General features: G+C 47.3%; 1 protein-coding gene across 2 annotated transcripts; it reads right to left on the reverse strand.

Annotated features, from left to right (window-relative positions):
- Positions 1–241: 241 nt before the first annotated feature.
- On the reverse strand, positions 242–23,256 carry LOC117405480 (chloride intracellular channel protein 4). 2 transcript variants are annotated; one of them, XM_059030339.1, is made up of 6 exons: positions 13,077–15,812; positions 12,485–12,594; positions 11,525–11,650; positions 10,588–10,694; positions 9,409–9,590; positions 242–1,781 (listed from the first exon to the last, which is right to left on the reverse strand). In XM_059030339.1, exons 1-6 carry the CDS (start codon positions 13,137–13,139, stop codon positions 1,620–1,622), a joined length of 750 nt encoding a protein of 249 aa, XP_058886322.1. In that variant the 5' UTR covers positions 13,140–15,812; the 3' UTR covers positions 242–1,619. The 2 variants fall into 2 exon arrangements, with proteins under 2 accessions (XP_058886322.1, XP_058886323.1); XM_059030340.1 differs by lacking the exon at positions 13,077–15,812 and adding an exon at positions 22,835–23,256 and having other exon boundaries at positions 243–1,781.
- Between the last annotated feature and the right edge of the window lie 432 nt (positions 23,257–23,688).

Consider the following 23,688-nt stretch of genomic DNA (forward strand, 5'->3'; position numbering starts at 1 on the left):
TGCATAGTAACCCTAGAGTCTCTACTTCAAGCACAGGGGGTAGGGGACTGTAGTGAGAGCATGGAGCAGAGGGGAGGGGACTGTAGTGAGAGCACGGAGCAGAGGGGAGGGGACTGTAGTGAGAGCACGGAGCAGAGGGGAGGGGACTGTAGTGAGAGCATGGAGCAGAGGGGAGGGGACTGTAGTGAGAGCACGGAGCAGAGGGGAGGGGACTGTAGTGAGAGCACGGAGCAGAGGGGAGGGGACTGTAGTGAGAGCACGGAGCAGAGGGGAGGGGACTGTAGTGAGAGCACGGAGCAGGTTATCAAGCCACATTGTAGCTGCTGACACACTGGAAGCCTTTAGAGCTAACTGGACAAAGTTCTGGCACCAATCCGCTCCGTGTTTTTTAAAGTTTTGGGACTAATCCGCTCCATGAGTCAGATCAGAAGGTAAAGAAACACATACTGAGATAAATCATTAGACAAAAATAAAAACATAAAAGCATTGTAATAGATTTGTATTTTATTCTCTTTTGAGATGAATAAGGCATGTGTACAGTAATACTGGTGTTCAAATTGTTAATAACAGCTGATATAAAAAAAAACACTACACTACAAATAGTGGCAGATTAAATAACCCAGCAAATTAAAAATCAATAATTATGATTAATACCAGATGAAGATATAATTGGGTGTTTTGGGGGTTTTTTTTGGTCCTGGTCAAATGATAAAAATACAATTAAGTATTGCAAGCTGTCTAAGACTAGTTTTCAGAACACAAACTAGAGCCAATGACAGCTGATACATCTAACTGATTATTTCCGTTGTTATTATCCTAATTATATATTTATGCAGGATTGTTTCACATTCTGTCACAGTCATCTTTCAAAAGCAGGAGTAAATCCCAAATGGATTGGCTCTTTCTACACATGTCCTGTTAACCTGGTCCTAGTACCCAGCAGTGAGTAAATGGGCACGTTGGGGTCAAAATGATGACTTGTTTACTCGAAGCTGGTAAACTTTAGCATTTTATACTAGTGTATTGATAAGGCGATATTTGTTATGAATTTGCAATTTGTGTTCGGGCTTAGGGTTTCCCAGTGAGTGCTGAAAATATGATGCAAATCTCTTAAACTTAAATACTGTGAAACCCCAGTTTGAAGGAGAAGTGGATTGTTCCCATTCAAAAAACTAAAGAAATGGACTTCAGTCTACGCTCACTGTAACTGCAGATTGTAACAACAGTACCATTCATTGATGTAAAACAAAAAACTCCAGATGCGCGTTGAACCCAGCCACCATGTAATTGCAGTGCAGCTTAACTGCGGTTACAGTTAAACTACGGTCTAACTATTCACTGCAGTTAATTGACATGGCTTGACTTGGGGGCACCAATGGCAGTCATTGAATTCCAATGCCCCCCAGCAACATAAACCCAGTCAGAGCGCAATTCACCACTGCACATCACTGAGCTGGGCAAGGACACACTCTCTGGCACCCCATTATTCACGCTTTAGTATATGCAGAATCCTAGATTAAAATCACCATGAGTCTTTCTTGATAAGGGTACTCTTGTGTATAAACTGCTGTCCGTAGCAGCTGTGATCGTCCCAGCCTTCCCAGAATGTTTTTTTTTTTTTATTTAATCCTCTTCGCCACGTCCAGGTACGCGACCTCGATCTCGCGGTCCACCGGGCACGTGTTAGTGAACTCGTCCCTGCTGTAGGCGTTATTAAGGTATCTCCAAACTGCTGTCATCTCCACTGGGATCTCAAAATTGCGATATTTCCTCGCTACCACCTTAAATAAAATTACATTAATTAATTAATTACATTACTGATTAGGATAATTGTGATGGGTAGCTTTTAAATGTATTGATGATGTGCAGTTTGGGGAGCAGGTTGCAGTTCAGTATACATTACTGTAGTGTGGGTGGGGGGGGGTACCTTGATGATGTGTAGTTTGGGGAGCAGGTTGCAGTTCAGTATACATTACTGTAGTGTGGGTGGAGGGGTACCTTGATGATGTGTAGTTTGGGGAGCAGGTTGCAGTTCAGTATACATTACTGTAGTGTGGGTGGAGGGGTACCTTGATGATGTGCAGTTTGGGGAGCAGGTTGCAGTTCAGTATACATTACTGTAGTGTGGGTGGAGGGGTACCTTGATGATGTGTAGTTTGGGGAGCAGGTTGCAGTTCAGTATACATTACTGTAGTGTGGGTGGAGGGGTACCTTGATGATGTGTAGTTTGGGGAGCAGGTTGCAGTTCAGTATACATTACTGTAGTGTGGGTGGAGGGGTACCTTGATGATGTGTAGTTTGGGGAGCAGGTTGCAGTTCAGTATACATTACTGTAGTGTGGGTGGAGGGGTACCTTGATGATGTGTAGTTTGGGGAGCAGGTTGCAGTTCAGTATACATTACTGTAGTGTGGGTGGAGGGGTAACTTGATGATGTGTAGTTTGGGGAGCAGGTTGCAGTTCAGTATACATTACTGTAGTGTGGGTGGAGGGGTACCTTGATGATGTGTAGTTTGGGGAGCAGGTTGCAGTTCAGTATACATTACTGTAGTGTGGGTGGGGGGGGTACCTTGATGATGTGTAGTTTGGGGAGCAGGTTGCAGTTCAGTATACATTACTGTAGTGTGGGTGGGGGGGTACCTTGATGATGTGTAGTTTGGGGAGCAGGTTGCAGTTCAGTATACATTACTGTAGTGTGGGTGGAGGGGTACCTTGATGATGTGTAGTTTGGGGAGCAGGTTGCAGTTCAGTATACATTACTGTAGTGTGGGTGGAGGGGTACCTTGATGATGTGTAGTTTGGGGAGCAGGTTGCAGTTCAGTATACATTACTGTAGTGTGGGTGGGGGGGTACCTTGATGATGTGCAGTTTGGGGAGCAGGTTGCAGTTCAGTATACATTACTGTAGTGTGGGTGGGGGGGTAACTTGATGATGTGTAGTTTGGGGAGCAGGTTGCAGTTCAGTATACATTACTGTGGTGTGGGTGGGGGGGTACCTTGATGATGTGTAGTTTGGGGAGCAGGTTGCAGTTCAGTATACATTACTGTAGTGTGGGTGGGGGGGTACCTTGATGATGTGTAGTTTGGGGAGCAGGTTGCAGTTCAGTATACATTACTGTAGTGTGGGTGGGGGGGTACCTTGATGATGTGCAGTTTGGGGAGCAGGTTGCAGTTCAGTATACATTACTGTAGTGTGGGTGGGGGGTAACTTGATGATGTGTAGTTTGGGGAGCAGGTTGCAGTTCAGTATACATTACTGTAGTGTGGGTGGAGGGGTACCTTGATGATGTGTAGTTTGGGGAGCAGGTTGCAGTTCAGTATACATTACTGTAGTGTGGGTGGGGGGGGTACCTTGATGATGTGTAGTTTGGGGAGCAGGTTGCAGTTCAGTATACATTACTGTAGTGTGGGTGGAGGGGTACCTTGATGATGTGTAGTTTGGGGAGCAGGTTGCAGTTCAGTATACATTACTGTAGTGTGGGTGGAGGGGTACCTTGATGATGTGTAGTTTGGGGAGCAGGTTGCAGTTCAGTATACATTACTGTAGTGTGGGTGGGGGGGTACCTTGATGATGTGTAGTTTGGGGAGCAGGTTGCAGTTCAGTATACATTACTGTAGTGTGGGTGGGGGGGTACCTTGATGATGTGCAGTTTGGGGAGCAGGTTGCAGTTCAGTATACATTACTGTAGTGTGGGTGGGGGGGGTAACTTGATGATGTGTAGTTTGGGGAGCAGGTTGCAGTTCAGTATACATTACTGTGGTGTGGGTGGGGGGGTACCTTGATGATGTGTAGTTTGGGGAGCAGGTTGCAGTTCAGTATACATTACTGTAGTGTGGGTGGGGGGGTACCTTGATGATGCATAGTTTGGGGAGCAGGTTGCAGTTCAGTATACATTACTGTAGTGTGGGTGGGGGGGTACCTTGATGATGTGCAGTTTGGGGAGCAGGTTGCAGTTCAGTATACATTACTGTAGTGTGGGTGGAGGGGTACCTTGATGATGTGTAGTTTGGGGAGCAGGTTGCAGTTCAGTATACATTACTGTAGTGTGGGTGGAGGGGTACCTTGATGATGTGTAGTTTGGGGAGCAGGTTGCAGTTCAGTATACATTACTGTAGTGTGGGTGGAGGGGTACCTTGATGATGTGTAGTTTGGGGAGCAGGTTGCAGTTCAGTATACATTACTGTAGTGTGGGTGGAGGGGTACCTTGATGATGTGTAGTTTGGGGAGCAGGTTGCAGTTCAGTATACATTACTGTAGTGTGGGTGGAGGGGTACCTTGATGATGTGCAGTTTGGGGAGCAGGTTGCAGTTCAGTATACATTACTGTAGTGTGGGTGGAGGGGTACCTTGATGATGTGTAGTTTGGGGAGCAGGTTGCAGTTCAGTATACATTACTGTAGTGTGGGTGGAGGGGTACCTTGATGATGTGTAGTTTGGGGAGCAGGTTGCAGTTCAGTATACATTACTGTAGTGTGGGTGGGGGGGTACCTTGATGATGTGCAGTTTGGGGAGCAGGTTGCAGTTCAGTATACATTACTGTAGTGTGGGTGGAGGGGTACCTTGATGATGTGTAGTTTGGGGAGCAGGTTGCAGTTCAGTATACATTACTGTAGTGTGGGTGGAGGGGTACCTTGATGATGTGTAGTTTGGGGAGCAGGTTGCAGTTCAGTATACATTACTGTAGTGTGGGTGGAGGGGTACCTTGATGATGTGCAGTTTGGGGAGCAGGTTGCAGTTCAGTATACATTACTGTAGTGTGGGTGGGGGGGGGGGTACCTTGATGATGTGTAGTTTGGGGAGCAGGTTGCAGTTCAGTATACATTACTGTAGTGTGGGTGGAGGGGTACCTTGATGATGTGTAGTTTGGGGAGCAGGTTGCAGTTCAGTATACATTACTGTAGTGTGGGTGGGGGGGTACCTTGATGATGTGTAGTTTGGGGAGCAGGTTGCAGTTCAGTATACATTACTGTAGTGTGGGTGGGGGGGTACCTTGATGATGTGCAGTTTGGGGAGCAGGTTGCAGTTCAGTATACATTACTGTAGTGTGGGTGGGGGGGGGGTACCTTGATGATGTGTAGTTTGGGGAGCAGGTTGCAGTTCAGTATACATTACTGTAGTGTGGGTGGAGGGGTACCTTGATGATGTGTAGTTTGGGGAGCAGGTTGCAGTTCAGTATACATTACTGTAGTGTGGGTGGAGGGGTACCTTGATGATGTGCAGTTTGGGGAGCAGGTTGCAGTTCAGTATACATTACTGTAGTGTGGGTGGAGGGGTACCTTGATGATGTGTAGTTTGGGGAGCAGGTTGCAGTTCAGTATACATTACTGTAGTGTGGGTGGAGGGGTACCTTGATGATGTGTAGTTTGGGGAGCAGGTTGCAGTTCAGTATACATTACTGTAGTGTGGGTGGGGGGGTACCTTGATGATGTGCAGTTTGGGGAGCAGGTTGCAGTTCAGTATACATTACTGTAGTGTGGGTGGAGGGGTACCTTGATGATGTGTAGTTTGGGGAGCAGGTTGCAGTTCAGTATACATTACTGTAGTGTGGGTGGAGGGGTACCTTGATGATGTGTAGTTTGGGGAGCAGGTTGCAGTTCAGTATACATTACTGTAGTGTGGGTGGAGGGGTACCTTGATGATGTGCAGTTTGGGGAGCAGGTTGCAGTTCAGTATACATTACTGTAGTGTGGGTGGGGGGGGGGTACCTTGATGATGTGTAGTTTGGGGAGCAGGTTGCAGTTCAGTATACATTACTGTAGTGTGGGTGGAGGGGTACCTTGATGATGTGTAGTTTGGGGAGCAGGTTGCAGTTCAGTATACATTACTGTAGTGTGGGTGGGGGGGTACCTTGATGATGTGTAGTTTGGGGAGCAGGTTGCAGTTCAGTATACATTACTGTAGTGTGGGTGGGGGGGTACCTTGATGATGTGCAGTTTGGGGAGCAGGTTGCAGTTCAGTATACATTACTGTAGTGTGGATGGGGGGTACCTTGATGATGTGTAGTTTGGGGAGCAGGTTGCAGTTCAGTATACATTACTGTAGTGTGGGTGGGGGGGTAACTTGATGATGTGTAGTTTGGGGAGCAGGTTGCAGTTCAGTATAAATTACTGTAGTGTGGGTGGAGGGGTACCTTGATGATGTGTAGTTTGGGGAGCAGGTTGCAGTTCAGTATACATTACTGTAGTGTGGGTGGGGGGGTACCTTGATGATGTGCAGTTTGGGGAGCAGGTTGCAGTTCAGTATACATTACTGTAGTGTGGGTGGGGGGGTACCTTGATGATGTGTAGTTTGGGGAGCAGGTTGCAGTTCAGTATACATTACTGTAGTGTGGGTGGAGGGGTACCTTGATGATGTGTAGTTTGGGGAGCAGGTTGCAGTTCAGTATACATTACTGTAGTGTGGGTGGAGGGGTACCTTGATGATGTGCAGTTTGGGGAGCAGGTTGCAGTTCAGTATACATTACCGTAGTGTGGGTGGAGGGGTACCTTGATGATGTGTAGTTTGGGGAGCAGGTTGCAGTTCAGTATACATTACTGTAGTGTGGGTGGAGGGGTACCTTGATGATGTGTAGTTTGGGGAGCAGGTTGCAGTTCAGTATACATTACTGTAGTGTGGGTGGGGGGGTACCTTGATGATGTGCAGTTTGGGGAGCAGGTTGCAGTTCAGTATACATTACTGTAGTGTGGGTGGAGGGGTACCTTGATGATGTGTAGTTTGGGGAGCAGGTTGCAGTTCAGTATACATTACTGTAGTGTGGGTGGAGGGGTACCTTGATGATGTGTAGTTTGGGGAGCAGGTTGCAGTTCAGTATACATTACTGTAGTGTGGGTGGAGGGGTACCTTGATGATGTGCAGTTTGGGGAGCAGGTTGCAGTTCAGTATACATTACTGTAGTGTGGGTGGGGGGGGGGGGGGGTACCTTGATGATGTGTAGTTTGGGGAGCAGGTTGCAGTTCAGTATACATTACTGTAGTGTGGGTGGGGGGGTACCTTGATGATGTGCAGTTTGGGGAGCAGGTTGCAGTTCAGTATACATTACTGTAGTGTGGATGGGGGGTACCTTGATGATGTGTAGTTTGGGGAGCAGGTTGCAGTTCAGTATACATTACTGTAGTGTGGGTGGGGGGGTAACTTGATGATGTGTAGTTTGGGGAGCAGGTTGCAGTTCAGTATAAATTACTGTAGTGTGGGTGGAGGGGTACCTTGATGATGTGTAGTTTGGGGAGCAGGTTGCAGTTCAGTATACATTACTGTAGTGTGGGTGGGGGGGTACCTTGGTGATGTGTAGTTTGGGGAGCAGGTTGCAGTTCAGTATACATTACTGTAGTGTGGGTGGAGGGGTACCTTGATGATGTGTAGTTTGGGGAGCAGGTTGCAGTTCAGTATACATTACTGTAGTGTGGGTGGTGGGGTACCTTGATGATGTGTAGTTTGGGGAGCAGGATGCAGTTCAGTATACATTACTGTAGTGTGGGTGGAGGGGTACCTTGATGATGTGTAGTTTGGGGAGCAGGTTGCAGTTCAGTATACATTACTGTAGTGTGGGTGGGGGGGGTACCTTGATGATGTGTAGTTTGGGGAGCAGGTTGCAGTTCAGTATACATTACTGTAGTGTGGGTGGAGGGGTACCTTGATGATGTGTAGTTTGGGGAGCAGGTTGCAGTTCAGTATACATTACTGTAGTGTGGATGGAGGGGTACCTTGATGATGTGCAGTTTGGGGAGCAGGTTGCAGTTCAGTATACATTACTGTAGTGTGGGTGGGGGGGGGGTACCTTGATGATGTGTAGTTTGGGGAGCAGGTTGCAGTTCAGTATACATTACTGTAGTGTGGATGGAGGGGTACCTTGATGATGTGCAGTTTGGGGAGCAGGTTGCAGTTCAGTATACATTACTGTAGTGTGGGTGGGGGGGGTACCTTGATGATGTGTAGTTTGGGGAGCAGGTTGCAGTTCAGTATACATTACTGTAGTGTAGGTGGAGGGGTACCTTGATGATGTGTAGTTTGGGGAGCAGGTTGCAGTTCAGTATACATTACTGTAGTGTGGGTGGAGGGGTACCTTGATGATGTGCAGTTTGGGGAGCAGGTTGCAGTTCAGTATACATTACTGTAGTGTGGGTGGGGGGGTACCTTGATGATGTGTAGTTTGGGGAGCAGGTTGCAGTTCAGTATACATTACTGTAGTGTGGGTGGAGGGGTAACCTGATGATGTGCAGTTTGGGGAGCAGGTTGCAGTTCAGTATACATTACTGTAGTGTGGGTGGAGGGGTACCTTGATGATGTGTAGTTTGGGGAGCAGGTTGCAGTTCAGTATACATTACTGTAGTGTGGGTGGAGGGGTACCTTGATGATGTGTAGTTTGGGGAGCAGGTTGCAGTTCAGTATACATTACTGTAGTGTGGGTGGAGGGGTACCTTGATGATGTGCAGTTTGGGGAGCAGGTTGCAGTTCAGTATACATTACTGTAGTGTGGGTGGGGGGGTACCTTGATGATGTGTAGTTTGGGGAGCAGGTTGCAGTTCAGTATACATTACTGTAGTGTGGGTGGAGGGGTAACCCGATGATGTGCAGTTTGGGGAGCAGGTTGCAGTTCAGTATACATTACTGTAGTGTGGGTGGAGGGGTAACTTGATGATGTGTAGTTTGGGGAGCAGGTTGCAGTTCAGTATACATTACTGTAGTGTGGGTGGAGGGGTACCTTGATGATGTGTAGTTTGGGGAGCAGGTTGCAGTTCAGTATACATTACTGTAGTGTGGGTGGAGGGGTACCTTGATGATGTGTAGTTTGGGGAGCAGGTTTCAGTTCAGTATACATTACTGTAGTGTGGGTGGGGGGGTACCTTGATGATGTGTAGTTTGGGGAGCAGGTTGCAGTTCAGTATACATTACTGTAGTGTGGGTGGGGGGGGGGTACCTTGATGATGTGTAGTTTGGGGAGCAGGTTGCAGTTCAGTATACATTACTGTAGTGTGGGTGGAGGGGTACCTTGATGATGTGTAGTTTGGGGAGCAGGTTGCAGTTCAGTATACATTACTGTAGTGTGGGTGGGGGGGTACCTTGATGATGTGCAGTTTGGGGAGCAGGTTGCAGTTCAGTATACATTACTGTGGTGTGGGTGGAGGGGTAACTTGATGATGTGTAGTTTGGGGAGCAGGTTGCAGTTCAGTATACATTACTGTAGTGTGGGTGGAGAGGTACCTTGATGATGTGTAGTTTGGGGAGCAGGTTGCAGTTCAGTATACATTACTGTAGTGTGGGTGGGGGGGTACCTTGATGATGTGTAGTTTGGGGAGCAGGTTGCAGTTCAGTATACATTACTGTAGTGTGGGTGGGGGGGTACCTTGATGATGTGCAGTTTGGGGAGCAGGTTGCAGTTCAGTATACATTACTGTAGTGTGGGTGGGGGGGTACCTTGATGATGTGCAGTTTGGGGAGCAGGTTGCAGTCAGCCAGGGTGAGCTCGTCCCCGTCCAGGTACTTCCTGCTGGAGGAGGGGAGCTCGCCCATGCTGTCAGCGTCGATCTCGTCAGGGAGCGGAGTGGTCAGGTATTCATCCAGCCTCCCCAGGGCCTTCAGAAGAGCCTTCTCCAGGTCTGCAACCAACACACAGCCATCAGCAGCAGTACTGAACTCTCCTTTACTCTAGTGCATCTGGGTCTCATGAGAGATCAGCAGCAGCACTGAACTCTCCTCTACTCTAGTGCATCTGGGACTCATGAGAGATCAGCAGCAGCACTGAACTCTCCTCTACTCTACTCTAGTGCATCTGAGGCTCATGAGAGATCAGCAGCAGTACTGAACTCTCCTGTACTCTAGTGCATCTGAGGCTCATGAGAGATCAGCAGCAGCACTGAACTCTCCTCTCCTCTACTCTAGTGCATCTGAGGCTCATGAGAGATCAGCAGCAGTACTGAACTCTCCTGTACTCTAGTGCATCTGGGACTCATGAGAGATCAGCAGCAGTACTGAACTCTCCTGTACTCTAGTGCATCTGGGGCTCATGAGAGATCAGCAGCAGCACTGAACTCTCCTGTACTCTAGTGCATCTGGGGCTCATGAGAGATCAGCAGCAGCACTGAACTCTCCTCTACTCTACTCTAGTGCATCTGGGTCTCATGAGAGATCAGCAGCAGCACTGAACTCTCCTCTACTCTACTCTAGTGCATCTGGGTCTCATGAGAGATCAGCAGCAGCACTGAACTCTCCTGTACTCTAGTGCATCTGGGTCTCATGAGAGATCAGCAGCAGCACTGAACTCTCCTGTACTCTAGTGCATCTGGGACTCATGAGAGATCAGCAGCAGCACTGAACTCTCCTCTCCTCTACTCTAGTGCAACTGGGGATCATAAGAGGTGCGGCACAGCGGTTATAGCCAGATGCACTGCTGGTGAATGCCAGTGTAATCACATGAGCTCAATTAAATCTGAATGCCATTAGCATCAGAAAAGGCGTAGTGACTGGAGTGGCTGTGAGTTCAGTAAGCATCAGCAGAGCTGTGGCAGCGGTTCACTGACCCTGCACTGCAATGGGGCTACACCTGCACTCAGAGCAAAGAGCCGGGCTATCTGTCGCAGGGCTAGCAATACTTACTTTCATTGAAATCCTTCCTGGCGTTTTTAATGTAGGCAGAAAACTTGGCAAAGACATCATTCCCTGCAGAGTTGGAGTCTGGGTGCTTGGCAGCCAACTTCGGGTATCTGCAAATAGAAACACAGCAAATCATACCTGCAAATAGAAACAAAGCTAAATATACCTGCAAATAAAAACGCAGCTAACTATACCTTTCATATACTTTTGATGAGATTGGACTAACAGACCCTACTGTCATTTAGAGTGATGATAACAAACAAAGAACATTCTTTCAATTATTATTATTATTATTTGTTTATTTAGCAGACGCCTTTATCCAAGGCGACTTACAGAGACTAGGGTGTGTGAACTATGCATCAGCTGCAGAGTCACTTACAATTACGTCTCACCCGAAAGACGGAGCACAAGGAGGTTAAGTGACTTGCTCAGGGTCACACAATGAGTCAGTGGCTGAGGTGGGATTTGAACCGGGGACCTCCTGGTTACAAGCCCTTTTCTTTAACCACTGCACCACACAGCCTCCTTGTGAATAGGAGCAATTACTGGATATGCACACCTGTGGTATACTGTATATTGCTCTTAGGATCTTTGGACCTAAGGACAGTGTAAAGCAGGGGTGTATACATTGCGGCTATGCAGATCCGTACTCCTCCAGGTCTTGTAAATTGGTCCCATTCAGTCAATTAGGGAACAGGTGCAACAAAGACCAGGACTGGAGCTGTGCACTCCTGATGTAAAGACCTGGACTGGAGCTGTGCACCCCTGATGTAAAGACCTGGACTGGAGCTGTGCACCCCTGATGTAAAGACCAGGACTCAAGCTGTGCACCCCTGATGTAAAGACCAGGACTGGAGCTGTGCACCCCTGATGTAAAGACCAGGACTGGAGCTGTGCACCCCTGCTGTAAAGGCTGGGGACCTCGTTTCTCTCTCAGTACCTGGGAGGCACCAGCTTGTCCTCCAGGAACTCCTCTATCTTGTTCACGTCTGTTTTCACCTCCCCGTTAAACGTCATGAATGGAGGGTTCGTCCCCGGGGCCAAGTCCTGCAGGTCTGCTGGTTTTCTGTTGAAAGTAATGAACTCTTCTAGTACTTTACCGGCTTCTGCTTCAATAGAGACTCTGCTGTCATTATAAATCAGGCATGAGAAATCAATCACAGTTAAGAACGTGTCAAAATCCTGGTGCGTCTTATTGTGTGTGTGCAGGTGTCACCCCGCGCAGAACATACGTTAGGCTTAATGTTAGTTCCTGTTACAGTCTTCATGCTTGTGAATTATAATAAGTTCATATTGTGTTACAACGTGTAGCATGTCTCGTATTATAAAAGATTTCATTTGGCACAGTATTAGTCGCTTCGTTTCACGGTCCACTGCGCAAGATGACACCAAATTGCACAAGATGACACCTCTTATACAATAAGAGGCACTCTAGACACATAGCAATCCCTGATATTAAATAGAAAAAATGCCATGCCTGACTATGAAAGCGACCCAACTGAGGTAAAAGTATGGGACATTGTACAGCAGCATTGGAAGCGTGGTAAAGCACAGGTATATTTTTTAAATGGGTTGCATTTACAGGTACATGAAGATCAAGACAGGAAGCTGTACCATGAAAAATTCAATTGAAAGTTCAATTACAGATTGAGGCTTCATAGTGCACCTACTGCACTAAAGCTAAGAGATGATGTTATCAGGGTTTGGAAGTTTCCTGTTTGTATGTTAAAAATCTGGTAATACATTCTGAACTTTAATTACAATACACGTGTGCCTCTCACAAGCACATAGGCAAGCCTGGGAGAGCCAGGAACAAAGCTGCTTACCTTTTCAGTGGGAGAGCCAGGGGGACAAAGCTGCTTACTGTTTCAGTGGGAGAACCAGGGACAAAGCTCCTTACCTTTTCAGATCCACAGTGGTGACGTTGAATATTACTCCTTTAAGCCAGAGGATCATGAAGAGGCGCTGGCAGAACGGGCAGTTCCCAATGCTCTCCCCGTCACTGCCGGCCTGCAACAAATAAAGCAACCAGACAGGCTTTTAACAGGCAGCTGGAAACCAGACTGTCCCAAGTGGAGAATCAGAGAGCCGAGAAGGATCGGGGGGCTAGACTCTTCAGCACTCTCTCACTCAGGCTGTCTAGCCCACACCAAACTAGAAGCAAACTGGATTCCCATTTCACAAAGTGATGCTTACTGAGGCTGTCCTGGTGGAAGTGTTCATATTGAAAGAAGGAATTGTCTCAGTGTTGCACGACTTGCATGGCTGACCCTTCTGTCGTCTGTCTAAGACAGTAGTAAGATATGTTTTTATTTATTGTTGGTCAGTTTGACACTGAGCTTCCACAGACAAAGTGACACATGAGCAATGGGCAATAGAAGAGTGCCAGCACTATATAGTGTGCACTGTACTGGCATAGTCTCATTACTCTTAGAGTTACATTCGTTTTTAAAATACGATATCCATCATTATCTCAGAAAAAAACACCTTACCTTTACAAAGAGCTCTATATCTGGAAATCCATACTTTTCCCGTGCCAAGTCAAACCAGGCCATGACCGCGCCGCATTGAGCAGCTGTGCAGGTCCCCTTGTCTCACAACACTGACAACAGCTCTTTATTACCCAGAGGAATGACCCCGTGCCTGAGTTAAATGAGTCTGCTTTCACTTCTAAAGAGGGCTTCCTCTGCTGTTCCCAGTCCCAGTGCAATGGAAAGCAAGGCGTCCTGTTTCTACCAGGGAGGGTGCACCAGACTGCAGAGCTGTGGGACAGGGGTTGCTGTAGCGCCCTTGTGAGATTAAACGTTTCTGTTTGTGGTGTGGGCTGACACAACATGACGAGATGCATGAAGTATGAAAGACTCCTACAGATCGGCTCTCTGTTGAAAAGCTCCATTGAGAAGCCGTCTCGATTAGGGGAGTGCCTAGTTGGGTTTAGGGCCTGTAAATTTTGTTATTGATCACTTTTTTTCTTTCCCTGGGCAGGGACACAATTTCTGAAAAACATATTTTTGTTAACCTATTTGGTACCATGTATCTTTTTTTGTATTATTAATTATTAAAATCTATGGAACTATTTCATTAGCTGTAACCCTTTTAAGCTTGACCGATACACAAATAACACCCTAAAAAAGTATTTGAATTGGTTAATAACAGACCTGAAACTACAGGTCCTTGTAAACCACACCATACAAAGCTACTGCTGCTGCTACACATACGGTCCCAAGTCGAATGAAATGTATGATTTCTGTCATGCATTTCTCTGGGTCTGTAAGCACTATCTTCCACAGGAGATCCTGAGTGAATGTGCGGTCAAATCAGTGTGATCCCTTATGCAAGTTTACCATGGGATTTTTGCACTATATTTTTGCTCTTTTACCTGCTTTTCCCATGGTAATAACATGTATTAACCATAATTTACCCTGGTTTACCATGTTTATTAATATGCTTTATCATACCTCACTGTTCTTTACTATACTTTACCATGCTTTCACTATGCTTTGCTATGCTTTTACTATGGTACACGTTTATAAAGGCTGCTATCTCAGATCAAGCCTCCTACATCCTTTCGCTCCTCTGTTCTCTCACAATGGAGTCTTTATGTTCCGCTGGGAATAAGAATTCCAGGGTGGCTGTTCTGCATTGTTCAGCCCGTTGCAAATCTCAAGTGCAAACACTGCCAAATCCATTGGGCCCTGCTTAGCTTGTGAAACGCTCCAGCATGTCGCCGGCATTGCTCTGGATCACACAGTATGAAATGGCAAAGGAAAGGCTGTTGACTTTATGGTTTGGTGGCGTCATTCATTCCAGGTGACTTCTGCTCTCTGGAGACTCGCTCCCCTTGGGACTCTATGGTTACAGCCAGCACTGCAGCAGAAATGTACAAGAGAATGGTACAGCAGAAGACTGCCCTATGATAAACCCTGGTGTAAAGGGTTATCTATAAACAGGCTGAACTACTGTAGATAGGTGTTTATCTAGCACGGCGAACAATGTTGATTTCCGCTCCCTATGGAGCAGTTTGTCATGAAAATCTGTAATTGTGCCTGTTTCATCGTTCCCTGCTGTACACACGCATGCACACACACACACACACACACACACACACACACACAGGCTTAACAGTTACATCACAGGAATTAGTTGACATGATTGGAGGTGTTTATAGAAATCCTCTGCTGCTGTTCCTCAGTGACAAACCTGACACCTTCACAAAGGGTTATTCTTAATCACCTGTGAGGAGCAAAGCTGTGCAGTGTGCCAGGCAGCTTCCACGTCAGTGTAAGTGTCCTTGAATTAAACAGACAGGGGAGCATGCAGCTGCAGTTCCAAACTTTCCCACCTGGGGGCACTGCTGCTCTGCTGTGTTTTAGGAGCCTGAGCTGGGAGCGTTGAGGTCTGTTTTAATGTGTCAAGATTTATAGTAGATTACATACAACCTTACATGTTGTCATCTGCTAAATGGCAAGCCTATTGTAATTAAAATTACAAAATCACTTCAGGCACATGTAAAGGGCAGCATTGTGTGATACACTGCCGTTACGGATTCTGTCCTGTCAGTGAGATGAGATGAAGTTTAAAGCTCTATAACAACCATGAATCCAGACGAGCCCGGCTCTTTTGCACAGTGGTTAAGACGCTTGCTTGCAGTGTGTGGGGTCGCCAGTTCGTACCCAGCCTCCGCCCTTTTACACATATAGACCACATAGTAGATTAGTATAGGGCAGCTTCTACTTCAGTGTCTGTTATTAATTCATTGCGGGTATTGATCTCAACCCGTTCCACTCAGAGATGCAGTTACTGAGGATTGCAGATTTCACGATTCAGATCGATATGGAACTGCGTTATTATATTAACTCAAGGCTGATGTAAATGTGTGTGTCGCTCAACTTCCTATAGCTCTGTGCTCCCCTATGATGCAGAGTAGAGGTTTGGAGTGAGGAATGCAGCAGCTGAGGGATTACTGCAGCTTGGAACCAGTACAGCTCCAGCCCTGGAGAGGAGCGGAGAGCTGAGCCCAGCGTGGAGAGCATTGCAGGCAAGGTCTCCACTAGCAGAGAGAGGGACGGGAGCCTGCACAGAAAGGCCACTGCAGCTGGGAAAAGAGTGGCATGCTGGCTTCATTTAACCAGCTGAAACCACCAGCAACAAACAACTAAACAACAGTAAAGCACAGTGAAGGCATGGTAAAGCATAGGCCAGCATGCTGAATCAATGGGAAACCTTGGTAAAGAGCAGTAAATGGAAACACACACCATGAGCATTGGGGTGTAAATATAGACCCGTTTGGTGGAAAGGACCCAGTGTAAGAACCTAGTGAAGAGACCAGCACGCTGCCTGCCCTTAGAAAAGTTGACCACAGTTCATTTGCATGGTAATTTGGCACTTTTACCATGGTTGTACTATGCATTTACCATAGTTTACTACAGTCAGCTAGTTATAACAGTGAGCTTCTGGACTGTTCCTTTAAATAAGTCAATAAAAAAGCTCACTGTTATTTGTGTGCTTCAGGTACAGACTAACACACTGAGGGAACCATGTTTAAGAACAAAGCAAACACTGTGCAGTGTATTAGGACTTGACTTCCACCTACAGTTGCAGCTGTACAGTACAGATGAAAGGTTTTGAAATCCTTCATTAACTCAGGAGGCTTCCCCCCCTGGAGACTGTATTATATTCTTCTGAGAGAGACCTGCCAGGGTTATCCCATCACACACTTTTTTCAATTTCTCCTGCAACACACAAGACCCTTTTTGTTAACAGAAATACCTCAAAGAAATGGAAAGGGGAATTAAAATATTTTCCCTCAGCTTAACCCTTCCCTCTGGTCCCAGGCCATGTTATTAAACAGGGATTTAGCTGTGCATTCCAGTTGTGTGCCTGTGTAATTCCCGTTAAGAGTTCAATTAGCGGATGGTACTTGCTGTGGAGTTTATATGCAGGAGTGTGTGTCCATTGGAAGTCCCAGTCCTCAAACAGATCAGACCCTTTCTACTGAAGTGCATGTGAGGGGACACTAAGGGGGTAGAGCAGGGTCACCATATGGCTCATACAAAAGCTAAAATATCATTCAAACACAAGATTTGATCACGGAGACCTCACAAAACACCATGAGAACGACTGCATGTATAAAAACAAGGATCATGAGATCGGTAACAGATATATGTGGAGAGGTATGCTCAAGTTTCAAGTCAATTCAACAACAACCCATAAGAACAACAACCAGTGCTACATGTGTGCATTGCAGTCTGTGTCTCCACAGTGCAGTGTGTGCATTGCAGTCTGTGTCTCCACAGTGCAGTGTGTGCATTGCAGTCTCTGTCTCCACAGTGCAGTGTGTGCATTGCAGTCTCTGTCTCCACAGTGCAGTGTGTGCATTGCAGTCTCTGTCTCCACAGTGCAGTGTGTGCATTGCAGTCTCTGTCTCCATGGTGCAGTGTGTGCATTGCAGTCTCTGTCTCCACAGTGCAGTGTGTGCATTGCAGTCTCTGTCTCCACAGTGCAGTGTGTGCATTGCAGTCTCTGTCTCCACAGTGCAGTGTGTGCATTGCAGTCTCTGTCTCCATGGTGCAGTGTGTGCATTGCAGTCTCTGTCTCCACAGTGCAGTGTGTGCATTGCAGTCTCTGTCTCCACAGTGCAGTGTGTGCACTGCAGTCTCTGTCTCCACAGTGCAGTGTGTGCATTGCAGTCTCTGTCTCCATGGTGCAGTGTGTGCATTGCAGTCTCTGTCTCCACAGTGCAGTGTGTGCATTGCAGTCTCTGTCTCCACAGTGCAGTGTGTGCATTGCAGTCTCTGTCTCCACAGTGCAGTGTGTGCATTGCAGTCTCTGTCTCCACAGTGCAGTGTGTGCATTGCAGTCTCTGTCTCCATGGTGCAGTGTGTGTATTGCAGTCTCTGTCTCCACAGTGCAGTGTGTGCATTGCAGTCTCTGTCTCCACAGTGCAGTGTGTGCATTGCAGTCTCTGTCTCCACAGTGCAGTGTGTGCTTTGCAGTCTCTGTCTCCATGGTGCAGTGTGTGCATTGCAGTCTCTGTCTCCACAGTGCAGTGTGTGCATTGCAGTCTCTGTCTCCATGGTGCAGTGTGTGTATTGCAGTCTCTGTCTCCACAGTGCAGTGTGTGCATTGCAGTCTCTGTCTCCACAGTGCAGTGTGTGCATTGCAGTCTCTGTCTCCACAGTGCAGTGTGTGCATTGCAGTCTCTGTCTCCATGGTGCAGTGTGTGCATTGCAGTCTCTGTCTCCACAGTGCAGTGTGTGCATTGCAGTCTCTGTCTCCACAGTGCAGTGTGTGTATTGCAGTCTCTGTCTCCACAGTGCAGTGTGTGCATTGCAGTCTCTGTCTCCATGGTGCAGTGTGTGCATTGCAGTCTCTGTCTCCACAGTGCAGTGTGTGCATTGCAGTCTCTGTCTCCACAGTGCAGTGTGTGCATTGCAGTCTCTGTCTCCACAGTGCAGTGTGTGCATTGCAGTCTCTGTCTCCACAGTGCAGTGTGTGCATTGCAGTCTCTGTCTCCACAGTGCAGTGTGTGCATTGCAGTCTCTGTCTCCACAGTGCAGTGTGTGCATTGCAGTCTCTGTCTCCATGGTGCAGTGTGTGCATTGCAGTCTCTGTCTCCACAGTGCAGTGTGTGCATTGCAGTCTCTGTCTCCACAGTGCAGTGTGTGCACTGCAGTCTCTGTCTCCACAGTGCAGTGTGTGCATTGCAGTCTCTGTCTCCATGGTGCAGTGTGTGCATTGCAGTCTCTGTCTCCACAGTGCAGTGTGTGCATTGCAGTCTCTGTCTCCACAGTGCAGTGTGTGCATTGCAGTCTCTGTCTCCACAGTGCAGTGTGTGCATTGCAGTCTCTGTCTCCACAGTGCAGTGTGTGCATTGCAGTCTCTGTCTCCATGGTGCAGTGTGTGTATTGCAGTCTCTGTCTCCACAGTGCAGTGTGTGCATTGCAGTCTCTGTCTCCATGGTGCAGTGTGTGCATTGCAGTCTCTGTCTCCACAGTGCAGTGTGTGCATTGCAGTCTCTGTCTCCACAGTGCAGTGTGTGCATTGCAGTCTCTGTCTCCACAGTGCAGTGTGTGCTTTGCAGTCTCTGTCTCCATGGTGCAGTGTGTGCATTGCAGTCTCTGTCTCCACAGTGCAGTGTGTGCATTGCAGTCTCTGTCTCCATGGTGCAGTGTGTGTATTGCAGTCTCTGTCTCCACAGTGCAGTGTGTGCATTGCAGTCTCTGTCTCCACAGTGCAGTGTGTGCATTGCAGTCTCTGTCTCCACAGTGCAGTGTGTGCATTGCAGTCTCTGTCTCCATGGTGCAGTGTGTGCATTGCAGTCTCTGTCTCCACAGTGCAGTGTGTGCATTGCAGTCTCTGTCTCCACAGTGCAGTGTGTGCATTGCAGTCTCTGTCTCCACAGTGCAGTGTGTGCATTGCAGTCTCTGTCTCCACAGTGCAGTGTGTGCTTTGCAGTCTCTGTCTCCATGGTGCAGTGTGTGCATTGCAGTCTCTGTCTCCACAGTGCAGTGTGTGCATTGCAGTCTCTGTCTCCATGGTGCAGTGTGTGCATTGCAGTCTCTGTCTCCACAGTGCAGTGTGTGCATTGCAGTCTCTGTCTCCACAGTGCAGTGTGTGCATTGCAGTCTCTGTCTCCACAGTGCAGTGTGTGCATTGCAGTCTCTGTCTCCACAGTGCAGTGTGTGCATTGCAGTCTCTGTCTCCACAGTGCAGTGTGTGCATTGCAGTCTCTGTCTCCACAGTGCAGTGTGTGCACTGCAGTCTCTGTCTCCACAGTACAGTGTGTGCATTGCAGTCTCTGTCTCCACAGTGCAGTGTGCGCATAAATCTGTTTGCAAGCCTTGCTTTCAGATTGTTTTCCACCTGGAGAGTGAAATCGTCCCCATCCCTACAGGGCCTTCTTTCCAGTCAGTAACCAACCAGCTGCTTCCCTGATTGACTGACATGCTTTACAGCCAATAAGATACTTTGACCCCAAAGACACTGCTGGGTGAAATTACCTTAAGGATGTAAAACAGTAACAGACTTCCAGGAAGGCAGTGTGGAGTAGTGGTTAGGGCTCTGGACTCTTGACCGGAGGGTTGTGGGTTCAATCCCCAGTGGGGGACACTGCTGCTGTACCCTTGAGCAAGGTACTTTACCTAGATTGCTCCAGTAAAAACCAAACTGTATAAATGGGTCATTGTATGTAAAAAAATAATAATAATAATGTAATTGTATGTAAAATAATGTGGTATATTGTAAGTCGCCCTGGATAAGGGTGTCTGCTAAGAAAAAAAAAATAATAATAATAATAATAAGGCAAGGCAAGCAAACTGAAAACTTTCCTTAACCTAGGGTAGTACCAAATGAAAATACATGTTTGCTTTAACATGTGTTTCTTTCAAAACTGCACATTTGAGCCCTATATAGTGAATGGAGGAGCATGAGAGGTAAACTGTATTCAATGAATTATTGCCATGTGTGGATTGCTCAGCATGAACAAAAAATGAGAAACGTTTCTTAATATGCTAGTAAGCTAGTTATTTACCCTTCATAAAGAAAAATAATAAATGAGAAGTCTTTCTAAAACATGGTCTTATGACTGTGTGTTTCAGCTTATGGATAAAACTATGCTGAAGATTGCAGATGATGATTCTGGATCATAGTTTTACTCTAGTACCCTGCACCCTCAGTCTTCATGGAGTCACACCAAGTCTCTGTCCAATGTGACAGTCCAATCTGAAAAGGGAACATCACTTGATCACTTATAATGAAGGGTGGTGGAGGCTGTGCATTGCTGCATGATTTCTAATGATTTAGAAAACCACACAATATAGTTTCCAGGATTCATCAATGTGCATTGCATTGAAATAACCTTCCTATTACAGGGTGAAGAGAGGCAGGCAGCCATGCTGTGATCAGCAGGAGGCCCCGCAGCCCTGCACTGAAGTGGGTAAGTCTTTAATCCGCTGGACTCCATAGCTGCCTTCTAATTAAGACTCTGATGAACTGCCCTGCCAGGTGGTTATTAGTGGCCAAGCCAAGCGCTATTTTAGACTCTCCGGGAGCCTGTAGTTTTGTGCAGACGCCCGGCCGTTACTGTGAATTAAAGAGAGCTGAGCAGAAACACACTCCACCACGGAACCTGCAACTCAGCAATTATGGAACACAGGGATCCCATTAAGTTGGGGGTCCCTGTGCCACTGGATCTATTTTCAATCAGCCTGGATTCAAGCTGATTTTAAAAGCGAGTGGCCAGGCTTGCTGCTACATATCATGCCTCGCCTCTGTCAGCAGACCATCTCTTAGATCTTGCACTCCACTGCCCCTTTCCTCCCACACACACGCTGTCAGCAATCATGGAATCAAGCAGCTGTAGTTCATGTTTAACAGCACTGCAAGACATCTTTGTGATAACCAGGGTATACAGCAGTAAAGAGATGTTACCTGTGAATGGGGAGATCACTCTGTTGTAACAGCAAGGCCTCCAATATCCAGCCGTGATGCCATTCTAACAGCCCTGTTAAACAGCGTATTGGATTGAGGTTACCCTGTTAAACAGTGTATTGGATTGAGGTTCCCCTGTGTGTATTGGATTGAGGTTCCCCTGTTAAACAGTGTATTGGATTGAGGTTCCCCTGTTAAACAGTGTATTGGACTGAGGTTCCCCTGTGTGGATTGGATTGAGGTTACCCTGTGTGTATTGGATTGAGGCTACCCTGTGTGTACTGGATTGAGGTTACCCTGTGTGTATTGGATTGAGGTTCCCCTGTTAAACAGTGTATTGGATTGAGGTTCCCCTGTGTGTATTGGACTGAGGTTCCCCTGTGTGTATTGGATTGAGGTTACCCTGTGTGTATTGGACTGAGGTTACCCTGTTAAACAGTGTATTGGATTGAGGTTACCCTGTGTGTATTGGATTGAGGTTACCCTGTTAAACAGTGTATTGGATTGAGGTTACCCTGTTAAACAGCATATTGGATTGAGGTTCCCCTGTGTGTATTGGATTGAGGTTACCCTGTGTGTATTGGATTGAGGTTACCCTGTTAAACAGCATATTGGATTGAGGTTCCCCTGTGTGTATTGGATTGAGGTTCCCCTGTGTGTATTGGATTGAGGTTCCCCTGTGTGTATTGGATTGAGGTTCCCCTGTGTGTATTGGATTGAGGTTCCCCTGTGTGTATTGGATTGAGGTTCCCCTGTGTGTATTGGATTGAGGTTCCCCTGTGTCTATTTGTCACAAGGCTGGCTGAGTGGTGACACGTCAGACCCGGAAGAAACACACAAACAGACGGTGGTGATGAGTAATGCTGAGTGCAATGGTGGCACTCAGCGTTTATTAAACAAAATAAAAGGGTTTTAAACACAAAACAGGACACGGCACTGGAGCCAAAATAAACAGGTAAACAAAACAAACTAACACACAAAACAAGCGGACGAACGTTTAAACAAGTACCGTGCTGGCACTTCCAGCACGCTGTAGCAATTGTTATTCTTTACTTTTTAGTTCTCCTCCTCTCTCTCCCGTTCTCCACTCACGAACACCCAACCCCGAGTGAATGAAACGTGCATCTATTTATACTGTTGTGCTGGGATTCAATTACTAATTAATTATTCACTTGAATCCCAGCACGTGAATTAATTATGTGCAACCTTGTGCGCGCATATTACTTACTTTAAATGCACGTGCAGTGAGGTGCAATCCCGTGCCTAAATAAAAATATACAATTTAAATACCACGTGAAAAACAGACCCGTTTATATCCCGTTTACCAATGACTATACACCAACATTAACACACGCACCATACAACACATAACACACAAATGCACACAGGGGCGGGGCGCATTGCCACAGTATTGGATTGAGGTTCCCCTGTTAAACAGTGTATTGGATTGAGGTTCCCCTGTTAAACAGTGTATTGGATTGAGGTCCACAGCCCCCACAGCATGCAGGAAAAGCTTATTCCTCCAAGCAAAAGCTGGCAATGTCGACAGAACATTGAATCAAACTGGAAGTAAATAAAAGGAGTCTCTCACTGCAGTCTAGCACTCTCACCACTGAACTACTCAAACCCACTGCAGTCTAGCAATGTAACCACTGAGCTGCTCAAACCCACTACCTTCCACACTGTAGTCCAGTACTCTAACCACTGAGCTGCTCAAACCCACTACCTTCCACACTGCAGTATGGTGCATTGTGCAACTCTTTGACACATCCACACACAGCCGGTTACTACAGCGACCCAGATAATATTAAAAGGGTACCTTAACGTAGAGGGAGATGTCGTATTCCTGAGGCTCAGCAGCACTCTCCCATCTCCTGGTTCCTGCCTGGGCAGGGTCTTCACTCAGGGTCTTTTCTGATGTGGGGCTTCCTCCTTCTTCTGCTTCTTCCTGAGCTCCTGGGGCCGGCTCCTCGCCCTCCTTGGGCAGCCCGTTCTCCTGCACGGCCTCCTGGCTCTCCCCTGGTGTGCGCCCAGCCTGCTTATCCTGACTCTCATCCTCACTGCTGAAGTCCTCATCACTGCTGCTGCTGCTCTCCTCCTCATCTGACTCTCCACTCTTCTTTTCCTTTTCTACCTCTCTTTCTTTCACAGCCTCTTCCTGCCCTCCTTGTTTCTCCCCAGTCTCCTCTTGGTCCACTTTCTCGCCTTCTATCTCTTGTTTGCTTTCTTCGCTTGTCGTCGCCCCCTCTCCCCCTCCTTCCACTTCTGCCTGTCCCCCCTCAGTCTCCTCTTGGTCCACTTTCTCTCCTTCTATCTCTTGTTTGCTTCCTTCGCTTGTCACCACCCCCTCTCCCCCTCCTTCCACTTCTCCCTGCCCCCCCTCAGCCTCCTCTTCCTCTCCAGCTCCCTGGTTCCCATTAGGAGTCCTGCTCTCCTCTGCAGACGCCCTCTCCTCTTCTCCCTCATTTCCCTTCACAGCTTCCTTGTTATCCAAGGGTGCTGTCTGTCCCTCCCCAGCATTTCTGTCAGCAGTCTCAGCCTCTCTTGAGGGTGAACAAACCCCCTGGTCCTGCGTCTCTTGTCCCGTGGCAAGAGTCTCGCTATGCATCTTGGCTTCCCCCTTCCCTTCTTCCAGTCCGTCCTCCAGCGGGGTGTTATTGCTGTGGAGGGGTT

This window comes from Acipenser ruthenus, chromosome 9 (assembly GCF_902713425.1).
Source record: "Acipenser ruthenus chromosome 9, fAciRut3.2 maternal haplotype, whole genome shotgun sequence".
In the NCBI taxonomy this organism is placed as follows: Eukaryota; Metazoa; Chordata; class Actinopteri; order Acipenseriformes; family Acipenseridae; genus Acipenser; species Acipenser ruthenus.

Bases quoted from the DNA above. Each gene is read 5' to 3' on its own strand.
- LOC117405480 (XM_059030339.1), bottom strand. From the start codon at position 13,139: ATGGCCTGGTTTGACTTGGCACGGGAAAAGTATGGATTTCCAGATATA. The intron at 10,695-11,524 runs GTACTGAGAGAG...TTCTATTTGCAG, and splicing joins GACAAGCTGGTGCCTCCCAG to ATACCCGAAGTTGGCTGCCA. The intron at 9,591-10,587 runs GTAAGTATTGCT...TGTTGGTTGCAG, and splicing joins CAGGAAGGATTTCAATGAAA to ACCTGGAGAAGGCTCTTCTG.